At 39.2% G+C, this 22,236-nt stretch overlaps 1 protein-coding gene and 1 long non-coding RNA gene across 9 annotated transcripts in view; one reads left to right on the top strand and one right to left on the bottom strand.

The window, feature by feature from the left end:
* RSPH3 (radial spoke head 3) overlaps positions 1-13,397 on the bottom strand; it is a gene marked incomplete at its 5' end in the record, with an annotated part of 73,785 nt that extends 60,388 nt beyond the window's left edge. For all 8 annotated transcript variants that reach the window (XR_014248114.1, XR_014248115.1, XR_014248116.1 and 5 more), the window contains 4 exons: positions 1,104-1,249; positions 2,811-2,952; positions 8,481-8,568; positions 12,889-13,397. Coding sequence is in view for 1 of the 8 variants with exons in the window: in XM_082404582.1 (XP_082260708.1) it covers positions 1,104-1,249; positions 2,811-2,952; positions 8,481-8,568; positions 12,889-13,397 (885 nt within the window). The remainder of the gene's footprint in view (positions 1-1,103; positions 1,250-2,810; positions 2,953-8,480; positions 8,569-12,888) is intronic.
* A 309-nt stretch (positions 13,398-13,706) lies between these two features.
* Positions 13,707-19,944, top strand: LOC309634527. The gene is made up of 2 exons (XR_014248182.1): positions 13,707-13,812; positions 19,724-19,944. It is a non-coding gene; the product is annotated as an uncharacterized lncRNA (long non-coding RNA).
* Positions 19,945-22,236: the final 2,292 nt, after the last annotated feature.

Raw genomic sequence — 22,236 nt, 5'->3', positions numbered from 1 at the left:
ACCTCGATACTCAACAATTTTCAGATCAAACTCTGAAACCCAAGGGAAATATCCGTCTTTCTTATTCTCTGCCTTTTCTGCTCAATTTTTACTGGTTGTTTTGATAACGGTTTGAAGAATAATGGATATTATGGTGATTCATCTCTAGGATTTCGAGGCAAATATACCCTTCTATGTAGATTATGAAAACTTACTTTATTTCCCAATTTCAATGACAGTACTTTCAAGTTCCTTCGAATCTTAAATCTCACTGAAGTCATTATGTACATAAGGATTGCCTTCTCTTCTTCAATTTCATAAACTGGCCTATCTATGTATTCCACACTGATATGAAAATGTAATTATTTTAGGATTATTTTCCTACCATAGATTATCCTCATAACATTTATATAATCTACAAGGAACTAACTAACAGTGGAACTTTTTATACCAGAGATATTATTTTTCTTTATTTGGTACAAATCTACCTTATATTCATACATTAAGCAAGTATGCAAACACACAAAAATTAAATATGTAAATATTCTAAAAACATTTATACAAATCTTTATTTCTGAACAGCAAAGAGGGAAAATGAGATCATGGTATTTAAAAACATGCAGACCTACTAGAGAATGGACTGGAGGACACGGGGATGGGGAAGGGTAAGCTGTGACAAAGTGAGAGAGTGGCATGGACATATATACACTACCAAACGTAAAATAGATAGCTTATGGGAAGCAGCCGCATAGCACAGGGAGATCAGCTCTGTGCTTTGTGACCACCTAGAGGGGTGGGATAGGGAGGGTGGGAGGGAGGGAGATGCAAGAGGGAAGAGATATGGGGACATATGTATATGTATAACTGATTCACTTTGTTATAAAGCAGAAACTGACACACCATTGTAAAGCAATTATACTCTAATAAAGACGTTAAAAAAATAAATAAATAAAAACATTTCTGGGTAGCTCAGGATAAAACTATTATAGATAAATTTGGAAAGAAATGCTGTAAATAGAATCTTCTTGACTGTGAAGTGGTTTGTATTCATGTTAAGCTTTTAACTAAACCTAACTTTAACTATTTATAAAGAAGATAGAGGGAAGTCCAATAATGTACTATACCTCTCCTTCTAGAATTTGGGTGGCCATATCTTTGCCAGTTTTGGCAGGAATAAAGAGCGGTGTTGGTGGTTTGTCCAAAAATGCATCTGTTTGGCATTCCATATCAACTTCTATTATGCGGTCAGCAATTTCTTCAAGGTATAATTCTAAGAGAACACCATATACATTGAGTTAGAAATTCTGGTCAATTTCAAGTATTTGAAACTACAGTTCCTTCAAAATAGAATTGAATGGATCAGAAAACAAGTCTTGGAATAAAAGTACTCAAATGTGGGGTTCAATTCACATAGTGTACTAAGCGTTTTTATGATATTTGGAAGACTATAGAGTCACTCAGGCTAGAACATTAATTAAATGTTGAGAAAGCACTGAGCTTTGTATTTGAAAACAGAACTAAAGAAGAGCATGAAACCATAGATGTATATAAGACACAAAGTATAACACAGGATGCAAAGTTAACAATCCATTTATTTAACGAGTCCTAAGATAGCCAACTTATAAAGATTTGAAAATTCCTGGATATTAAAAAAAACTATGCACCATGTCACTGTGTTACTTGATGTTCCCTCTAGCCTACATATTATAAACAGACATATGAAACCAAATTTCACCTTAGGAATAATTTATATGAGGCAAGGGCAGTATGGTATCATGCAAAGAGCATGAGAACCGGAGTCAGATGTTGAACACAGAAACTAGCCAAATTACATCCTCTTCGGGCCTGTTTCTTTATGTGTAAAAGGGATCATAATTATCAGTCACATGGAGTCTTCTTTCTAATAAAGGAGATACATAGGAAAAGGACCTGGTATAGTCTCTGAGATATAAGAAATACTCAACAAAAAGTAGCTGCTATTCCATCACTTAATATTCTGATGGTATAAATAAACACTAAAATTTAGCTCTCTCAGAATTACAACTATGTTGGCTAATCACAGACATATACTCATTCTAGACTTGGCCTCAACGTAGGGAAAAAACACGGAATGGTCCTCTTCCTTTCATCCTTATTATCCGGAAATACCTCAGATGAATCCACTCACCATCTTGGCAGGGTGCAAGGTGAATCCCGAGTAGTTACACTGGTCCAAGGAGAACACCAAGTATTGTTTGACTATCAAGATTCTGTCAACAACACAGCTAGACCCTATAGGTCTAGGTAAGCCTCCACAGCTGACAACAGTCAAACAAGCAGGAAAAGCCTGGCACTAGCCTAGGAGAGCCCGCATGGCCCTGGGGAGTATGCAAAGCGAATGGAGAACAAAAGGAGAGACAAGAAGAGGCCATGGTGAGAGAGGTGGGGAACTCAGATCTAAATGGGTTTACGCCCCTCAAAAGACAAACACCAAAATAAAACTAGATTGCTGTCCTCTCCTGTTGGTCCAACACTGATTCATGTTGGGCTATAAAAAGTAAGAAATAATGCCAGTTTGAGAATAGAATATGTGAAAAGGGCTAAGAGAGAACTTAATTTGGTCATTAAATTCTTTTTTCAAAAACCCCATCTCATACTTTCAGCCATACCCAATATAATAATAATATATAGTCTATGAGTTTGTTTAATGAAGGAACTTCTCCCACCATGTGACTGGGGAAGTACTGGACAGCATAACAGATACATAAATAATACAAAGGCCACATAAAATGAACTGACTTAGAAAACCAAGCACACCCAGGAGCCACCATGCCAATGGCGGGCCCACATACCTGTCTGCACATCTACATGCTTTCTGCCTTCCACGGGTTCGGGCGTTCGTGGTCTGAGCTGTTCTTGGGCTCGTTTTTTGGCAAGAGCTCTCCTCTTAGCCTGCTGCTGTCTCTGAATCTCTGCAAGATCGGGCTGCCCAGGCTGAGTGACAGAAAAGGCTTCTAAAATTTAGAAAATATTTTTCAAAACATATAGGACTGCTGTTCCAAAAGTGATTCCTGGATGGTATAAAAGCATCTGTCATAGAATGCCTCCTGATTATCAGTGACTTGATGATTAAAAATTTATTTGAACTTTGTCTGGTAATTACAAAGGTATCTGACAAAACATATAAAGTAACTTCAATTTATGACTGTTAATTAAAATGGGTGCAGAATCCCATCTAACAAATTGCTTTTCCTCATTCAAGGATTTTTACCATGAACTCCTCTGGTGCCTAGTAAACTGATATAACCATTCAGTCACAGTAAATTTTAATGTATAGTTAAGAAATTGAAAAGCACTCGAATTTTTTAAAAATCTGATTTCATGGACAGAATTTCCTTAAAAAATTTATTAGCTCACAAAGAAAATAGCCTCAGTCCAAACGAAGCCTGTCCAAGTGCACAAAATAATAGCTGACTCAGGGATTAAAAGTATAATTATTCACAGTAGTTCTGCAATATGTGGCAGTCCTTGATTTTGTATCCATATCTAATTTTGTAGTCCTTCTCTATAGCTAACTTGTCTTATCTCAAGGTAAATATGAAAAGAAAAGGAGAAATATGAAAGTACATGAAAATTTTTAATATTTAAAATTAGACTTCTAAAAACATTTTAATTGAAATGAAATTGTAGTTTTTTTAAAAAGAAAAAAGAAAATTACCTATAATCCCATCTTCCTAATACAATGGCTATTGCTATTTAAATGCATACAGTTTTTTTTAAGTTGTGATGATACCATACATTTTATACTGTTTTCCTAACTTAACACTACCTATTGTAAATTTTCCCCATATTCACATTATATAGTGGAAAGAAGAGCATTGGCCCTGAAGCTCAAATTCCAACTCCTTAATTTATTAATTACTAGGATTAGTAAAGCTTGGACTATTAACCCACATTTTCAGATATTCAGTCTTCTCATCTGTACAATGGGAATAACGTCTGTTAAGTTTTAGATTATAAGGAACAAATCAGGTGATAAGGTAACAAGTCTAACACAATACCTGTCATAGACTAGCTCTTCCCCTACATAGTTATCACTTCCTTTTATTACAAAATAACCACCAAAAAGAAAGAAATATCTTTACCAAATATCTTTACCAAAAAGAAAGAAATATCACCTAGTTTTGTTTTTCTAATACAATTACTAATATCATTTTGGGATTATTCAATGGAGGACTTTTCGTTTGTATAATGTGTATATTCTACATTATTATAAATATCATGCTTGATTTATTTCTATTTTTTTAATGTAATAGAATTATAAATGTCAGCCTTGAAAGATTTAGGGTAACAGAAATACAACAAGTTCATTTTAGAAATGCATTGCCTAACTTAACTGTTTCAAATCTAGTTATAATCTCTTTTTAAAAAAGTTTTACTTTGAAATAATTCACAGAAATTTGCAAAAACTATATATAGCATCCTGTGTATGCTTCACCCAGCTTCTTTCAATGGTGACATTTTATACAATTATAACAAAATATCAAAATCAGGAAATTAACATGTAAGATATTAACAGATCTTACTGGGTTTTCACAATTTTTACATGCATTGATTTGTGTCTGTGTATACTGTTCTATGTGATTTTATATATAGATTTGTGTAACCACTACCACAATAAAGATAGAGACCTAACTCATTGCCCCAAAGGAGCCTCCTTTATATTTCTCCAAGTTCCACCTTCAATTCTGTTCTCCATCTCTAGATTTTGTCTTTTTAATAATGTTATATACAAGGAATCATTCAGAATGTAACCTTTTGAGATTGCCTTTTTTTCACTAAGCATAATGTCCTTGAGGTCCACCCAGGTTGTTACATGTATCAATAGTTCATTCCTTTTTTTTTTTTTAATTTATGTATTTAATTTATTTATTTTTGGCTGGGTTGGGTCTTCGCTGTTGCACACTGGCTTCCTCTAGTTGCTGCGAGCGGGGGCTACTCTTCGTTGCGGTGCGCAGGCTTCTCATTGCAGTGGCTTCTCTTGTTGAGGAGCACGGGCTCTAGGCGCATGGGCTTCGGTAGTTGCAGCACATGGGCTCAGTAGTTGTGGCTCACAGGCTCTAGAGTGCAGCCTCAGTAGTTGTGGTGCACGGGCTTAGTTGCTCCGCGGCATGTGGGATCTTCCCAGACCACGGCTTGAACCTGTGTCCCCTGCATTGGCAGGCAGATTCTTAACCACTGCACCACCAGGGAAGCCCTCATGGCTTTTTGTTAGTAGTACTTGATTGCATGGACGTACCAGGTTTGTTTAACCATTTACCTACTGAAAGACACTTGGGTTTTTTCAGTTTTTTGGCTATTATGAATAAAGCTGCTATCAATGTTCATTTGTGAACAAGTTAATATGTGAACATATGTTCCTATTTCTCTGGGATAAATGTCTAAGAGTTCAATTGTGGACTTGAACGGTAGGTGCTTGTTAGTTTTTATAAGCAGCCACTTAACAATTTTCTAGGGTCAATGTACCATTTTACATTTCAAACTGCAGTCTACCAGAGTTCCAGTTGCTCTACATCCTCACAAGCACTTCTTCTTACTATTATTTTAAAATTTTAGCTTTTCTAACAGGTGTGTAGTTACATCATTGTGGTTTTAATTTGTATTTCCCTAATTTGTATTTCCCTAATCTTGGTTTCAAGACTTTTTTTGTTTTTTGCTTTTGGAAGTTTGATTTTGATGTGTCTTGGTGAAAATTTGTAGGTTTATGCCTTTTGTCAAACTTGTGGAATTTTCAGGCACTATTTCTTTGAGTATTTTTTCAAATCCCATACTTTTTCTCCTTTCCTGGGACTGAATTTAGATATTTTATAACATGAATTTAGATATTTTGTTATTGCTCCTCAGATCTCTGAGGCTTTTTTGGGGGCAGGGGTCTATTTTCTACCTGTTCTTCAGACCAGGTAATTCCACTGATTTATTTCTGTATTCACTGATTGTTTCCTATGTCATCTCCAATAAGTCCATCTGAGAGGTTTTTATTTTGGTTATTGTATTTTTCAGTTCTGTATTTTCCATTTGGTTCATTTTAATATTGTCTATTTCTTTGCAAAGATTTTCTATTTTTTTCCATTTGTTTCAAGAAAGTTCATAATTGTTCCTTTTTTATTGAAGTAATTTTATGATGACTGCTTTAAAAGTCTTGTCAGGTTACTCCTACATCTGAGTCATCTTGGTGTTGTCATCTCTTGATTGATTTTTCTCATTCAAGTTGTGACTGTCCTGGTTCTTGGTACGATTGAGTGATTTTTAAATTGTATTCTGGACATTTTGGGTATTATGTTGTGAGACTATGGGTCTTAATCGTTTTAGCAGGAAATCACCCCTTTTGTTTTAGTGCACAGGTGTGAGTGGAGAGGGAAGTTTACCACCACGAAGTGAAAGCAGGGTGCCAACCTGTATCACCTCATTGGTGCCAGGCGGGGGTGATAACTCAGCTCCTTGCCATGCTCCGCTGACACGAGTGTTGGAGTGTAGGCGAGTTGAGTTCTGGCTAGCACTGCCTCTTACTACCTTGTCCCTCCTTGTTGCTGTCAGGGAGGGTTGAAAATTCAGCTCCCTCCTGGCTCGGCTGATGCCACCCCAGAAAAAGTAGGAGATCCATTTATACCATCTCTTACCACCTCACTGCCCCTGGGTGAGGGTGGCACTTCAGCTTCCTGCTCTGCCCTTGTTGACACCAACTCCATGGATGAATCAGAGGACTGGTTCGTATTGTTGCTGTCACGTGGAGATCAAGGTCCAGCTCTCCACCTTAGCCTCACCAATGGCCATGCGGAGAGGCAGGGCGGTTTACCCATTGGTGTGTGGCTGGAGGAGGGGTACTATGGTAAGAAGGTTTCTGTTCCACGAGGCCACCCTCTATCTTTGGACAGAGGGAGCGGGCTTTTCTTAGGGTGTGCCAGGTTCCAGGGTGTTCATGGTTGCAGGTTGCAGGCTTCTCTGGCACTCTGGGATATGTGAGAGGCAAAAAGAAAACCCATGGACTCATTGCCATGTTGTTCAAGTCCAGAGGTCCCTAGCCAGTCCACTTTCTTCTTTCCACCTTTCAGAATCTTCCTATGTTTGTTTGTGGTGCTACATCCAGGGTTTTTTAGTTGTAAGAGGAAGAATTGGAAGGAATTGGTGAATTCCTACTTGTCTGGAACTGGAAGTCTGAGTATACTTTTAAAGTGAGGTGTTGATGAACTGACTAAAGAACTAAAAAAAAATGTACCAAATCATCATAATATTAATTTTTTAAAAAAGGACTAAAAAAGCAGTGATTCCCCATTCTACTCTTGTTCGAGGTCTGGCAGTATTCATTGCTACTGCCACAAGAAAATGCTGAAACATGTCTATATCACATATTTGAGCTATTGTTTCTAAATGCTGGCCCCTGAACTGGCTGTACCAGAATTGCCCAGGGAAGTTTATTAATACTACATACCCCTGTGTCCAACTTTTGGAGGTTCTAATGCAGTAGATGCATGGTATGCTGAAGCATATATATTTTTGAGTTTTCTAGGTGATTTTGATATATGCTGATTCAGAATGTCTAACATCCCATACATCCCATGTGGTGTTAGGCATTTATATGTCAAATAGTGTTAACAAGTTAACTATATTTCATTTCTGTGCCAAGAAATCATTCTTCTTTTTAAATTAAATTTAATTTTTTTAATACAGCAGGTTCTTATTAGTTATCTATTTTATACATATTAGTGCATATATGTCAATCCCCAAGAAATCATTCTTAATATCACACTACATCTTACTCATCTCTGTATCCTACGTACCCAGCACAGGACTTAAAACTCAATAAATATTTGTTGAGTGAACTAAAGAAAAGAAGCATAATTCAGACTTTTTGATTAAATAATGATAACAGTATTGGAGCATGAGATAATTTAAACAAACCTAAATATATTAGACCAGTGCTACTGAAAGTGTGGTCCTCAGACTCGTGTTGTCTGTGAGCTATTTGAACTGGTCTATAACAATTTAATTACAGAAATTGAGAGTAAACATTTGGAGACTTTTAGAATAGTTCTCCACAGTTCTATTAACCTAGTAAAAAATTGGGGCTTGTATTTTTTAAAATACTTTTAATTGTGGTAAAATACACATAACATAAAATTTACCATATTAACCATTTTTAAGTGCACAGTTCAGTGGCATTAATTGCATTCACATTGTGCAACCATCACCACCACCCATCTCCAGAACTCTTTTCATCTTGTAAAACTGAAACTCTGTACCCATTAAATAACGACTCCCTATTCCCCCATCCCTGGCAACTACTATCTGGCTTGTATTTTGCATGTCTTTTTTTTTTTTCATTTCATTTTTCTAGCAATTCATCTTTATTTTATTTCATAAATGTGTTAGTCTATAACAGATTAGAAATTAAAAGAAACAAAAATTGGTCCTTCACCACAGGTAGTCTGGAACGCTCTGTGTTAGACTATTCAAATTATACTTACCAGTGGTACTGTCTGCAGAGCATAAGTGTTGCCTCGGATCACCCTTCTGTCATACATTATGTTTCCGTAACGCATAGGTTCTTCAGCTCTGTAAAAAAGCAAATTCTAAATAATCACTGTAATAGAGTATTGGTATCTATGAAGTCAATTCATTTTTTAAAATTGAAGTATACTTGATTTACAGTGTTGTGTTAGTTTCAGGTGTACAGCAAAGTGATTCAATTATACATATATATATATATATATATATTTTCAGATTCTTTTCCATTATAAGGTATTACAAGATATTGAATGTAGTTCCCTGTGCTATATAGTAGGTCCTTGTTGTTTATCTATTTTATATATAGTAATGTGTATTTGTTAACCCCAAATTCCCAATTTATTTCTCTCCCCCCTTTCCCCTTTGGTAATCATAAGTTTGTTTTCTATGTCTGTGAGTCTATTTCTGTTTTGTTAATAAGTTCAATTGTATCACTTCTTTAGATTCCACATATAAGTGATGTCATATTTGTCTTCCTCTGTCTGAAGTCAACTCATTTTTAATAGGATTTAGAAATGAAAATATTTTAAGATGAAAATATTTTAATTGATTTTTTTTTTTAGCACAGTCCATAAAATAAGGAGACAAATGGCTGCCATTTATGGAATGTTTATTATAAAGCCAGGCACTTCACAGGTATTATTTATTGCTCACAATAAGCTTCAAGCTGGGAATGATGGTTGCCATTTGACTGAAGGGGGAGTAGACCCAGAAAGGAATCTGACCGAGGTTACCTAGCTAGTGAGAAGTGGAGCTAGATTTAGGATGTAAATCTGTTAGACTACTTAACAAACCTGAAAAGAGCCCAGGTGAAATGGGGCTTGCTCTAAAGGACTGAAAAAATTTTGATTCCAGAATTGAAAAGTTACATTAATAGAATCAGGCTTAAAAAATAAGTTAAATTTCTTATTGTTCTTTAACCTCAAAGAGATTTTAAAATATTGTTTTAAATATTAATAAAATTTAAATTTCAGAGGTCAGAATGATCAATAGTGAAAAATACACAGCTGATATTTTCATTTGAAGTTCTTTAAATGATATGCCATTTGTGGCTATGAAACCAAATAGCGACCTATACCAATAACAGTACTCTCTCAGAAATGATTCTGTTAGGGGTAGTAAATTGCTTGTTTATCACATATTGAAACCACTACTGGATAGCCTGACATCATATTACTTAAAACCCAGACATGCTTCACTGCTCGTCTTACTTGACCTCTGGACAGTGTTCGGCTCAGCCGGCCACTTCCCCGCTGAAGTACTCTCCATCCCAGGCCTCCCTGATACCACCATATTATTCTGAATGCTCTTCTGCTTTTTCTGACTCCTTTCTCAGCCAGGTGTTTGTTAGTTTCCCCCACTGGAGAATTTCCTCATGATTCAGCCTTCTCTTGTCCTGAGTTGACCTCATCCACTCTCAAGGCTTCACTTAATGTCCATATACCTAAAACTTCCAATTTTATCTTTAGCTCAGAACTCTCTTCTGAGCTCCAGACTGTACAGCCAGTTGACATGCCTGATGACATCTCACTCAAATGTCTAAAAAGCAACCTCAAAATTGATCTAATTATCATTTTCCCACTCCAACTTGTTACTTCTGTAGTGTTCTCTATTTCATTAAATGGTACTAACCACCCAATTGGTTTAGAAGCCTGGGAGCCATCCATGACTCTTCCCTCTTCCCCATTTTCTACAACCAGCAAATCCTATTGATTCTACCCCCCAAATCTTTCTGGCATCCACCCACTGCTCACCACCACCACTATCGTTTACTGGGACTGTTGCAGAAGTCTCTTAGTCTCTTAACTGTGTGGAACAACATTTCTTTCCAACATTTCTCTCCAACATTTCTATCCACTGTAGCCAGTGATCTTTCAGAATGGAAAAATCCAAACATAATGCTTACTTGATTAAAGCCTCCTAGTGCTAATTAAAAGTGATAGTGAGGATAAATTTTGGTTTTGTTTTTATGATATCAAAGACAAAAAGAAAAAAAATCCATAACACCTATTGCTGGAGAGGATGTGGGAAAAAGGATATATTTAAACATTTCTGGAGGAAAGATATTTTGTTCCATTTGTCTGTATTAAAAAAACACATGACTTAACAATCTCACCCTGGGAATCTGCCTCATAGATATAAAAAAGCCAGTACATAAGGCTGTTTACTGAAACTTCCTTCTTTGTGGTAAAAACTTGAAGTGAACTGAATATCTATCAATAGTGGAAAATTTTAATAACATATGGTATCAGGGATATCATGCTGCTATTAAGAATAATTGGAGGAATTTCCACAAAGAATTAAGTGAGCGAAGGAAGATGTTGAGAATTGTGTATGTTATCTTTGCTATGAAGTAAAGCCCTTGTAGATGTGTATCTGTATGTATATATTTATACATGTGTACATAAACATGTGAGCCTGGAGAAAAGTACAAAAGTATTCAAAGTCATTAACATGGTTTGGGGGCAGGAGAGGGAGAGTAGGTTTGCAGGGGAAGGGGCTGGGGAATAAGGCTGTACTAAGAAAACCCACAGGCATGAGTGATAGGATAATTATTAAAAGATTAAAGAAATTAGGGAAAAAAGGAATTAGAGCTTATAAAATGGGGGGGGAGCCAACTGCAGATTAATATGTGTAGTATGATTCTACTTTGGAAATAAACCTTCTATACATATGTGCATATGCTCCTGTATGTGTGAACAAGCAAGGAGGCGTGAAAGAATAATAAAAGATTTTTTAAAAAATTTATTTATTTTATTTATTTATTTTGGCTGCATTGGGTCTTCTTTGCTGTGCACGGGCTTTCTCTAGTTGTGGCGAGCAGGGGCTACTCTTCGTTGTGGTGCACAGGCTTCTCATTGCAGTGGCTTCTCTTGCTGTGGAGCACGGGCTCTAGGCGCGCAGGCTTCAGTAGTTGTGGTGTGTGGGCTCAGTAGTTGTGGCTCATGGGCTCTAGAGCTCAGGCTCAGTAGTTGTGGCGCACAGGCTTAGTTGCTCTGCGGCATGTGGGATCTTCCCGGGCCAGGGCTCGAACCCGTGTCCCCTGCATTGGCAGGCGGATTCTTAACCACTGAGCCACCAGAGAAGCCCAAGATTGTTAAATTTGGTTACAACAAGGAAGTGGGAGTAGAGGTCAGTGGGAGATAATTAACTCTGCCTTTATTCCCCTTTATTTTGTATTTTTCATTTGCTTCAACAAGCATATATTACTTTTATAAATTGAAAATCACCAATAAGGATAATTTTAAACTGAAAAATCAAAGACATAATATAAAAGAACTCCTGTCAAAGGCTTGAATCAACAGATTGAATATACCAATCAACTAACTCTATAGAAAAAAGAAATTGTTCCTGCTGAACCACCATTGATTCTTATTTCATCTGTTGGTGTGATTTAATAGGAAGGATTTGTAAGCAACCACTTAAAGGCACCAGGAAGTATTTCTCAAAGGAGTCCCTTTTAAAATTGAATCCTTTTATAATATAAATAATTTAAATTTAAATTTTCTTGTTTTGGTTTTCTTAAAGTGGTAGACATTTCTTATAAAAGAAGTCTTTACTGTCAGAATAAGATAATCATGAATTTAGACTCTGTTTGAAATAAGCATCAAGAGCTACACTGCTCCTGTTGTTATTAATTCAACAATTTGTGTTGAGTGCTATGTGTCAGGCACAGCCTTAAGTGAACAAAAGTCACAAAGGTTCCTGTTTGCATGGAGCATGCATTCTTGGAAAGTTCTGCTGATTCCAAAATTTGAGGCTTACGGCAAGAACTTTAAGAGAACCATAACATTTAATGCCCTTTCCAAATATGGATATTTGAATATTTGCAAATACTGATGAATGTAAAAGTACAATTTGGGGTCCAGCATGTTAGGATAACCTGATTCCTGCCCGAAGACTGCTGTGAAACAGCTTTAGTTGGCTCCCATTTTGGACACGCTATTGTGACCCCTTTTTACCTCAGTTTCTTCATTTTCATAATGGAGTTATAGAACCAAATTCACAGCACTGGGGACTACGTAAGAAAATGTCTGTAAGTGCCCCTAGAAGGTGCTTGCATGGCACATAGTCGGCCAACAATAAACATCACTTGACTAAAACTTAGTGAAATAAGTCGGTTCCGTCCACATGTTATTAATCATGCCAGCATCATCATCAGTAAGAGTTAAATAATGCCTTCGTGCTTCAGTCCTCCACACCACGGGAGAGTTCTTTAGAGGAGGAAATTTTATATTTCGCAGAGTGTAGAGAAAGGAAAGCAGCATAGGCAGGTTTTGCCAGGGCGAAGGGGCCAGGATCCCGCGGCCCCGGGACGGGGTTGGGGGGGCGGGTGGAGACCACAGAGGGGTTGGTTGGCTCACTCACGGCTGCATCTGGTCGTCCCGGTAACGGCGGCGCTGACAAGGCAGGGCCCGGGGCTGGCTGGTGTAGGTGTAGGTGGCCATGGCCGGGGAGGCGCGGTCCGTCAACGTGCAGGCCACGCCCAGGGTCAGACCGCTTCGCTTTCGGTGAAGCTTGGCTTCGAAGCAGGTGGGCACGAAAGTGTCGTGGGAGCCGGAGAGGTGCACGTAGTGCCAAGGGCAGGGATTCCGCGACGCAAGGAGAGGCGGCAAGAAGGGAAGAGGGCGGGACGGGAAGTTGCCAGGGCAGGAGGTGGGAGCTACGCTCGGCTTACTCGGTGCAGCACTGAGCCCGCCGGCGCCACCCGCACCGGTTGCCCAGCAACCCAGCGTTCCGGCTGGAAGCGGGACCTCAGAGAAGTTCCTGCTGGCCGGTTTCGGGGGAAGGCCGGTGCGCCGGGGAACTTCCGGCTCTTGACTCCGCCCACCCAAGCCTTCCTTATAGATGCGCCTGCGCGTGAAAGAGGTGGACATGGCGGCCCCCGCGGAGGCTTGAGGAAGACGGCGGCGGTCCCCGGCCCCACTTTTGAGTGTGGCTTTGCGGGGCCTGTGTTGGCGCCGTTCTCCCAGGCCTCGTTCCTTGGGGGCCGCCCTCGGCTGCTTCTCCCGGCACTGACGCCGCGCCTCTACTCCGGGCTGTCCACCTACGATCGCACACGCGTGGCACCCGGGCTCCTAGCTCTGTTACGTGCCAGGGCCGGGCCAGGGCTTCCCTGGTGCCTCCCAGCTCCGCCACCTTTGCCGCCCCAGGGGCCGCCTGCCGCCGTCCTCCGCAGCTGGTCTGCATTTTCCGCCTTCTCCGCTTAGCGCTCTGTTGCTAGTCCTTCAGGGACCCTCGGGCGCACGGAGCGTGAAGGCCTGCCCCACGGACGTCTCATTTTGGGAAAGGGTGGGCGCCTTGGGTCTTTTAGGCCCCCTTTGCCCTGAAGAATGAAGCATCATGGGGTGGGTCTGCCCTTAGAAACGCAAATGGATTGGTTTTAGTATTGGCAATGTAAAAATATTGGTTTGTGTAAGTGAAGTTTAGGCATCCCTGAGTGATCGGTTATTTGCATTTGTGTTTGCGTTCTTCAATTCAGTTAAGTGCTGTGTGGATTTAAATCCAGGTTCTGCAATGTACTAGCCCTGTAACGAATGGCAAGTTAATGTTTTTGTGCTTCATCTTGCTAATTTGCAAAATAGGGGTAATAGAATTTATCTCTTAAGAGTTTGTCATGAGGATAAAAAGAGTTAAGTGTAAAATACGTAGAACTGTATCTGGTAAATGATAAGGTCGAGATCCCTCCTGTGCTTTGAAGCTTATGGTCTAAAGCAGATGTAGGCGTTGTATAAACACTAACATAAAGGTATATGGTAAATGCTAGAGGTAAAAACACTGGATGAAGATTTTAGGTCTGATCTCTGAATTTTGAGGTGGTTTCTGAATGGGCTAAAGGAGAAAGTGACATTTAAATTGTGTTTGATGTGCGTAGAAACAGATGGATTAGAAGTGGGGGGCTAGAGAAAGAAAGGAAATAAAGATCACTTTAAGGGTTTTGATTAAATGTTGGACATTGTATAGAAAAAAAGGCAGAGACGCTCTAGCTTATGTTGTTTTCCTTCAGAGGATTTAATTTTATTCAATTGGCAGAGTTGACATTTAATAAAGGATTCAGGCTTTGGGAGGACTGATCGATTTCTGGTTTGCCCTTATTCCAGACCATAGGCCTTTAAGAATCTCAACAGAAAACCTAGCGTTTTAACAGGTCCCCATCTTGGGGGACCTTGAACTCTGTAAGTTTGTATTCCCAGCTCTTTGAGATTGTGGAAAGGTCTACTTAGCTTTTTGACCACTTAGCACCTGCTTGGTATCTTGATTTCTAGTGCCCTTGCAGCTTAGAATTAAGCAAATGTCTCAAGGATAAAAGGATAATAGTCAAGCAAATTGTCCGATTTACTTCTCTGTGGTCCCCCTATATCTGGGGTCTTGTCCCTTCAAGACCTGCCTAAAGTTCTCAACTCTAACTTTTATCTTCCCAGATCTGAAAGACTCCCGACACTTCTAGGTCACTGCTTTCTGCTTGCACTAAGTGCTGTGCTCAGAAACTCAGTAAATGCCCCAGGAGAAAAAGCAATGGAGAAATTCTCTATCACTATGTATTTTTCTTCTCCCTGGGATCCCAATCCCTTATGTCCTCACTGGCTTGGTTGCTCTCTAGTGCCTTCAAATCGCCTGTGTGATTTTTGTTTTGTTTTGTTTTTAAATGTTTTCAGCTTTTTTTGGTTTTTGTTTTACTCGTATCCTTTGGTTTTATTTTTCTTTTCAGCAACAGATATTCCTAATTCCTATAGAAGTGTTGGTTTGATTCAAGCTCCTAAGTCATAGCTAGAAGTTATGCCAAGAATGAAGTTTCCATTTACTGATACAGGGAACACTGGGAAGGAGCAGATTTTGGGGGTAGCATTGGAAGCTCAGTTTTGGGCACATTAAGCTTGAGAAACATGTTAGTCATCTGAATGTAGAGATGTTGAGTAGTAGTTGGATATGGGAGTCTAGGGTTTCAGGGGATTGGTCCAGCGTAGAGATGTGGATTTTTGACTCAACAGCATATAGATGGCATTTAAAGCCATGAGACTTGATGAGATTATCAAGGGAGTATAGAGAGATGAGCCTTGAGCATATTTAGAGGTTGGAAAGTTAAAGAATAAGCAAAGGAGACTGAAGAAGGTGATCAGAGAGATGGAGGAAATTGCAGACAGTTTGGTCACCTGGGAGTCGAGTGATGAAAGTGTTTCAAGGAGAAGGGAGTAGTCAGCGATGTCTGATCCTATTCAGAAGTTAAGCAAGATGTGAACATTGGATCTAGCAACACAGAGGTGATCTGGGAAAGCACACCTTCGGTAGAGTTATGGAGAAGAAAGGTCAGTTATAGTGGATTCAGAAGAGAATGGGGGGAGAGAAATTTGTGAATCAAGGAGGTTTGCCACAAAGGAAAAGAAGGAACTAAGGTGGTAGCTAGAAGGAAGTTGGGTCAAGAGAAGGTTTTCTATTTTTTAATGGGAGAATTAACTGTATATGTGTTTATTTAAAGGAGTGATTTCAGTAGAGAGGGCAGAATGGATGATGTAGGAGAGAGAGGGAATGGATGTAAGGATGTAGGCAAGAAGGGATGGGCTCTTACCCACAAGTAGAGGGATTGGCCTTGTCTAGAAGCATGGACAGTTCATCCATAGCAATTGGAGAAAAGGTAGGTATATGATCACAGATTCAGGTAGATTGGAAACACAGATGGTCCCCAACTACAATGGTTCGACTTATGATTTTTTGACTTTACAATGTTGTGAAAACAATAGCATCCAGTAGAAACCTTAGTTTGAATTTTGAATTTAGATCTCTTCCCAGGCTAGCAGTATGTGGGACCATCCTCTCTCATGATGCTGGGCAGAGACAGTGACGCACAGCTCCCCGTGAGCCGTGATAGGAGAGTCAACAACTGATACAGTTACAACCATTCTGTTTTTTACTTCCAGTAAGGTGTTCCACAAATTACATGAAATATTCAATACTTTATTGTAAAATAGGCTTTGTGTTAGATGGTTTTGCCCAACTGTAGGCTAATGTAAATGTTCTGAGCACGTTTAAGGTAGGCTAGGATAAGCTGTGATGTTTGTTAGGTTATGCATTTTCGACTTATGATATTTTCAACTTACGATGGGTTTCTTGAGACATAACCCCATTGTAAGTCGAGGATCTATAATTTTAAAACCCCTTTAACAATTCATGGAGATTTCTGATATAGCAGGCGCTATGCTAAGCACTTTGCGTACATGATTTCATACAATGACCCTTTGAGGTTAGTTGTCATATTGTTTCTATTTAACTTACAAGGAAATTGAAGCTTAAGGATTTTAATGTAACCAAAGTCATACAGCAAGTAATTGACCGAACCAAGATTTAAACCCTTATCTGTCTGACTCTAGAACCTGTGCACTAACATATCAGCTTACGGTGGTTGTTCTCTTCCCATCCCTCCACCTCTTTTGCTGTGTTTCTCTCTCTCTCTAAATATATATATATATCTCCCAAATAATCATCAAGCCGTGCCCATTTTACCTCCTAAATTCTTCTTGATTCTGAGTCCTCTTCTTTGCATTCTTACTATTCTTACCAGCCTTTGACCAGACCCATACAGCCTAAGTTGGATCTTCTGTGCAACCAGAGAATGGTCTGTCTGAAGTGCAACTCTGATGGTGCTAGTTCCCTCCTCAAATATTTCTGTCACCACTTTGCCCTATGAGTTCAAACTCCTTAAACATGCTATGAGCCTTCACTGTCTGGTTACTGCCTGTTTTTCCAGTCTCAAGTATTGTTAGACTCTCCATAGTCCTCAACCATATTTCTATCTTTTACTTATCAAGTGATAGTCATAATGATGTGTTGACATGTTTGCCTCCACACCTAGGCCATGAATTCCTTGAGGGTAGGGATTGTGTCCTATTTGTGTTTGTAATGTTTGTCTATAATAGTTTGTTGAGTGAATGCGTGAATGAATGAATGAATGGCACAGTTGTATAGTTTTTCCAAGGAAAAGAAAAGGAAGCATTAAAAAATTTAGAGTTTTTAAAAAATGAGTGAATGGCTGTGGTTTCTGAAATTTTCTGAGCATAGGTAAGAGAATGCAAGAGAGAACTTATGACAGTTCATTATTCAAGAAACATCAAGCACCTTCCTTGTACCAGGCACTTTAGTGAGAGCTAGGGGTAGGTAGAGGCAGATAACAGGCAAGTAAACCAAAAAAGAAAGAAAGAAGAACATTTGGGGGGAATGATAAAAGCTTCGATGGAAACAAAGCAGGGTGTTATGATAAGGAGTGCCTGAGCAGCTGCTTTAGATTAGCTCGAAGACAAGGCCTGAGGAGGTAATACTTACCTTGAGACCCGTATGACATAAGAAGGAAGCAACCACATGGAGTTAGGGGGACAGCAGCACAGGCAGAGGGGAGGAGCTGGTGCACGGTCCCGTCCTGAAGGCAGGACCAAGGGGAAGAGAGCTGGGCAGTGAGTTTTTAGAGGTAGTGAGGAGTCAAAGCATGTTAGGGCCTTGTAGGATGAGAGAGGACTTTGGATTATGGGGAGCTGTTCAAAAGTTTTAAGGTGGGGGGATGACCCGATCTGAGTTAGTGGGTGAAAGGTCACCCATCACTCTGTGAAGAAAGGATTGTAAGAGGTAAGGGTAAGAAATGAGTCAGGAAGGCACTGCAGGTTAGAGAGAGGGTGTGGCTTGAGTCAGGGTGATGGCAGGGAAGGTGGAGAGAAGGGGTGCATTTGGGATACTTTGGAGAATGAATTTAGGTAACTTACTGATGGATTAGATGGAGGGGAGGAATAAAGGAGCAAAGGTTGACTGCTAAGTTTTTGGCTTGAGCAAAATGACGTGATAATCATGTCATTTACGGAGACGCAGTCGACTGGGTGGAAGGAGTAGGAAATCAGGAGTTCTGTTTTGGGCATGTTCATTCTGAAATGCTTTGGGCATCAAATGGATGTGTCACAGTAGTAGACTAGAGATGTGAGCCTGGAGTTTGGTGGAAAGGTTGGGGCTAGAGATAAGAATTTGGTGCTCATGAACATTTAGAGGCTTTAGAGACTTTAGAAGTTAAAAAGAAACAGTGTGGTCTTGCTGAAACCAAAAGTTTCAGGACCGGTGGGGTCAGCCTGGTCAAATATGAGAAGTTAAGTAAGATGAGAACTGAGAAGTAACCATTGGGTTTGCCAACGTGGAAGTTGTCTGTGAACTTGACAAAAATAGCAGTTTCCGTGAAGTGGTGGGAACTGAGCCCAACTGGAACAAGGGGAGGACAGTTTTAGTTGTGAGAAGCAGAGTCTATAACCATAGATTACTCTTTCCAGAAGTTTTGCTATTGTCTTAACTACTTCGTGAAGGGCATAAGGCCTTTGGACAAGTCTCTCAACTGAAAATGGATGGTAGTAGCTCACAAATTAATATGTTTTTGCCACAAGGTGTCACTAATTCTTTATTATCTTCTGGTAAGTAAAATTATTGCAGCACAAGCATACCTTGTATTAAGGAAATACTGTTGTTGTTGTTTTTTTTAATCATATTTACAAAATAGGCCAATTAGAAGGTAGTTGTTTACCCTGTGGAAAGGTTTCCTTTCAAGAGCCAGTCTCTCTAGAGTATTCAACATCTGTGCACAGGCCTAAAGGGACACATTGAACACGAGGCTGGGAATCAGAGGGCCAGGATTCTGCACTTAGAGCACTGGATTCGGAGTTAGAAGACTGGGGTGCAACACCAGTTTTGCGCTCACTAGCTGTGTGACCTCAGGCAAAATTTAAATGATTCTTTGTCTTATTTATTTTTTAATCTTTCATTATTATTTTAAAATAAGAGTAGAGGCCACTTTACGCATCTCACCCAATTATTTGTACACGTCAAAAGAGATGTGTATAACAGAGATGCTTAGAAAATGGTGAAGTGCAATGTAAATACAAGATTTAAAACAATTTTTATAAAAATCATTTATGCCCAACTTTATAGCAATGTAGGTATAACATTAGGCAGTTATATTAGTGAAGACTCTTGGTGGCAAATGGTAGAAACCCAATTTGAACTTGCTTGGCAAGCAGGGTATGTTTTGATGTTTCTAAGGGCAGTTCATGTGACTTCCGGAATGGCAGCGCTGCGGGGATGGGAGGGCTTCGGGCGTCACTGGAATCAGGGATTTGAATGACAGCAACGTGGGCACCCCTACTTTCCTCTTTCGTTCTGTATGATGTCTTTATCTCTTTGGTTCCAGCTTGCTTCCTCCACCTAATAGGGAACATGTTGATATTATGAAGGTTGTGGGACATCCACATGACAACATCCTGTTGGTTGAGAAGGTGAGAAGACAGCTGAAGAAGTAGATGCTATAAATTACCTTGATTTTGGTGAAGAGAATGTGAATTTCAAATTTATGAAAGCTATTGTCAATACTGACTTTCAAATTAAAAAAAATAAAAACCAAATGTTCTGAAACAGTCTAGTATCTTTGGGTCTACATGTCTTTATTTTAAAAAATTAGACAGTCTTTCATTATTATCTTCAATAAATTCATATTATAAAGAGTTAAGATAACGGGATCAATGTACCTAATTTAAAGAAATCAAAGTTTTTTTTTAATTACCAAAAAATGAGATAGGTATAATTTTTTAAAAAGAAATCTTCATTTTAAACATTTCAGAATGGTATTCTTTTAAAAGGCATTCTGATCTGGAATATATGTTAATTAAAACCTATTTTTACATAACTCTTCAAGAACATATGTATCACAATTTTATGAGGTGTATTTGCTAGTCATGTATGATCTATTTAATTTCTTTTAACCCCCCCAAGTATGCCAATTCCTTTTAACCAAAAGATCTTAAAAAGAACTATTACTGAATTTTTTCCCTGCATATGCATTAATTAATCAAAAGTCACTTTAGTTATCCATGAGATTTTATCTGAAAATAAATTCTCCTGAGCTGAATTCCCTTAGCAGAAGCAGAAGCAAGTTTTATAAACTTTCTTATATTGAATGGATGGAATCTCTCTTCCCAGCCCTGAGATTATATTGAAATCCAGGAAATGCAGACACTAGCACTTCAAGTCCCCTGTTTTGAGGGAAACATCTCAAAAGCAGAGACCATTCCCTTTCCTGGGAGACTGGTGTCTCCCTGCTCTTCATACAGCTCACCCAAACACTGACAACATCGGTAGGATTGTGCTTTATTGTATATATGCCCCAGCTGTTTATGAATATTGTTAAATATTTAGATCTCTATAAGAAGCTCTAATACAACATAGGGCATAACTAGGTCTTCTAAACTGTTCAAGGATATTTCCCGAAATTATAACATCCTTGACGCTGAGATTTGTTTTAAAAGCACGGGGTTGGGGACTCTTGGTTTAAAATGGCATTGTCTGAAGTGGGAATTTCTTCCAAGTACTAGCTACATATCCATGGCAGCAGTGATAGGGTTTGTTCATTTCTGTTTAGAAGAGCGCAGTAGATGTAAGCAAGGGGCAGGGGGTAGAAGTTGTGCATAGCAGTCTGTTTCAGCTTGAGAAGGAGATTTAAAATGCACCCAGGTAGACAACGAGTGAGGCCGGGGGGCAGTTATGATGCTGTTTGTTGGCAAAGCACCAAGTCTGGATTTATTCCCTTGCTGGAAGGTAAGAGTGAGGAGGAAGAGGAGAAACATGGAGCTTCTGGAAAAAGTGCTGTCAAACAGGGGAAAGGAAATATGTATTTGGACAGTCAGAGGAAGATGCGTCTCTAGAAGTGAGACTGTTTGGCATCCCTAAAGACATTGGCACCACCCATGAATAAGAGCAGGAAGCCACAAGAAAAAGAATACTTGAAAGACAATAGATGCGATTGAAAGGGAGTGATATCATAGGCAAAAATACTTTCTGAATGTCAGGGATTGTGCTGGGGGCTGAGAATAGGATGATGAATAAAATTGCCATGGTTCTTGCCCTCACGAGTCTAGTGGGGTAACCCAGGGGAACAGAAACTTCCAATCCTGTGTGATATGAGTGATAACAGGGTGGGACAGGGTGCAAGCACGAGGACCCCTAACCCATGCTGGGGTCATAGCAGGCTTCCTGCGTGACATGATGCTGGAGATCAGGCCGTATGAAATTGTAGGAGTTTGCCAGATGAAATGAGGGGGAAAGAATACCATGTGTGAAGCCCAAGAGGTGAGAGAATGCCTAGAATTTTGAGGATCTGAGAGCTCAACGTGTCTGAATCAGAATATGAGGCAGGGGGTATTAAAAATATGTGATTAAAAGGAGATTAAACATGCAGTTACAGAATTCAAATCCACATTATGGAGAATGTTGTCGAACGTCAAATCAGTGATTTAAAGAACCATCCTGAGAAATGTTCCCAGAATTAGAGGAAAAGATTAAAATATTGACCCAGCATGGGAGATGATAGGTATTGATATATAAGAGAGCAGATAACAATTCAACCTAAAACTCATATTCCTATGGGACCATAGAAGTAACAACGAAAGATGTAATTTAACAAGTGTTCCCTGAGTTGAAGAAGTACTTGAATACACAGATCAAGAAGCTTCTCCACAATCCAAGAAAAATGAATGGCAACATTTTTATACTACAGGGATATAGAAAACAGATCTTATGAGCATTCAGGCAAAAAGAAGCAAATTACCTTGCAAGAATGAAAATCCCACTGACCTTAGGCTTTTCTGCAACAAGATCAGAGGACAATTTAACAACATCTAATAGAGTTTTCAGGGAAAATGTTGGCAACAA

Source organism: Balaenoptera borealis (assembly GCF_965194805.1).
Source record: "Balaenoptera borealis genome assembly, chromosome: 9".
Taxonomy (NCBI): Eukaryota; Metazoa; Chordata; class Mammalia; order Artiodactyla; family Balaenopteridae; genus Balaenoptera; species Balaenoptera borealis.
This window is presented reverse-complemented; position numbering and strand designations above follow the sequence as displayed.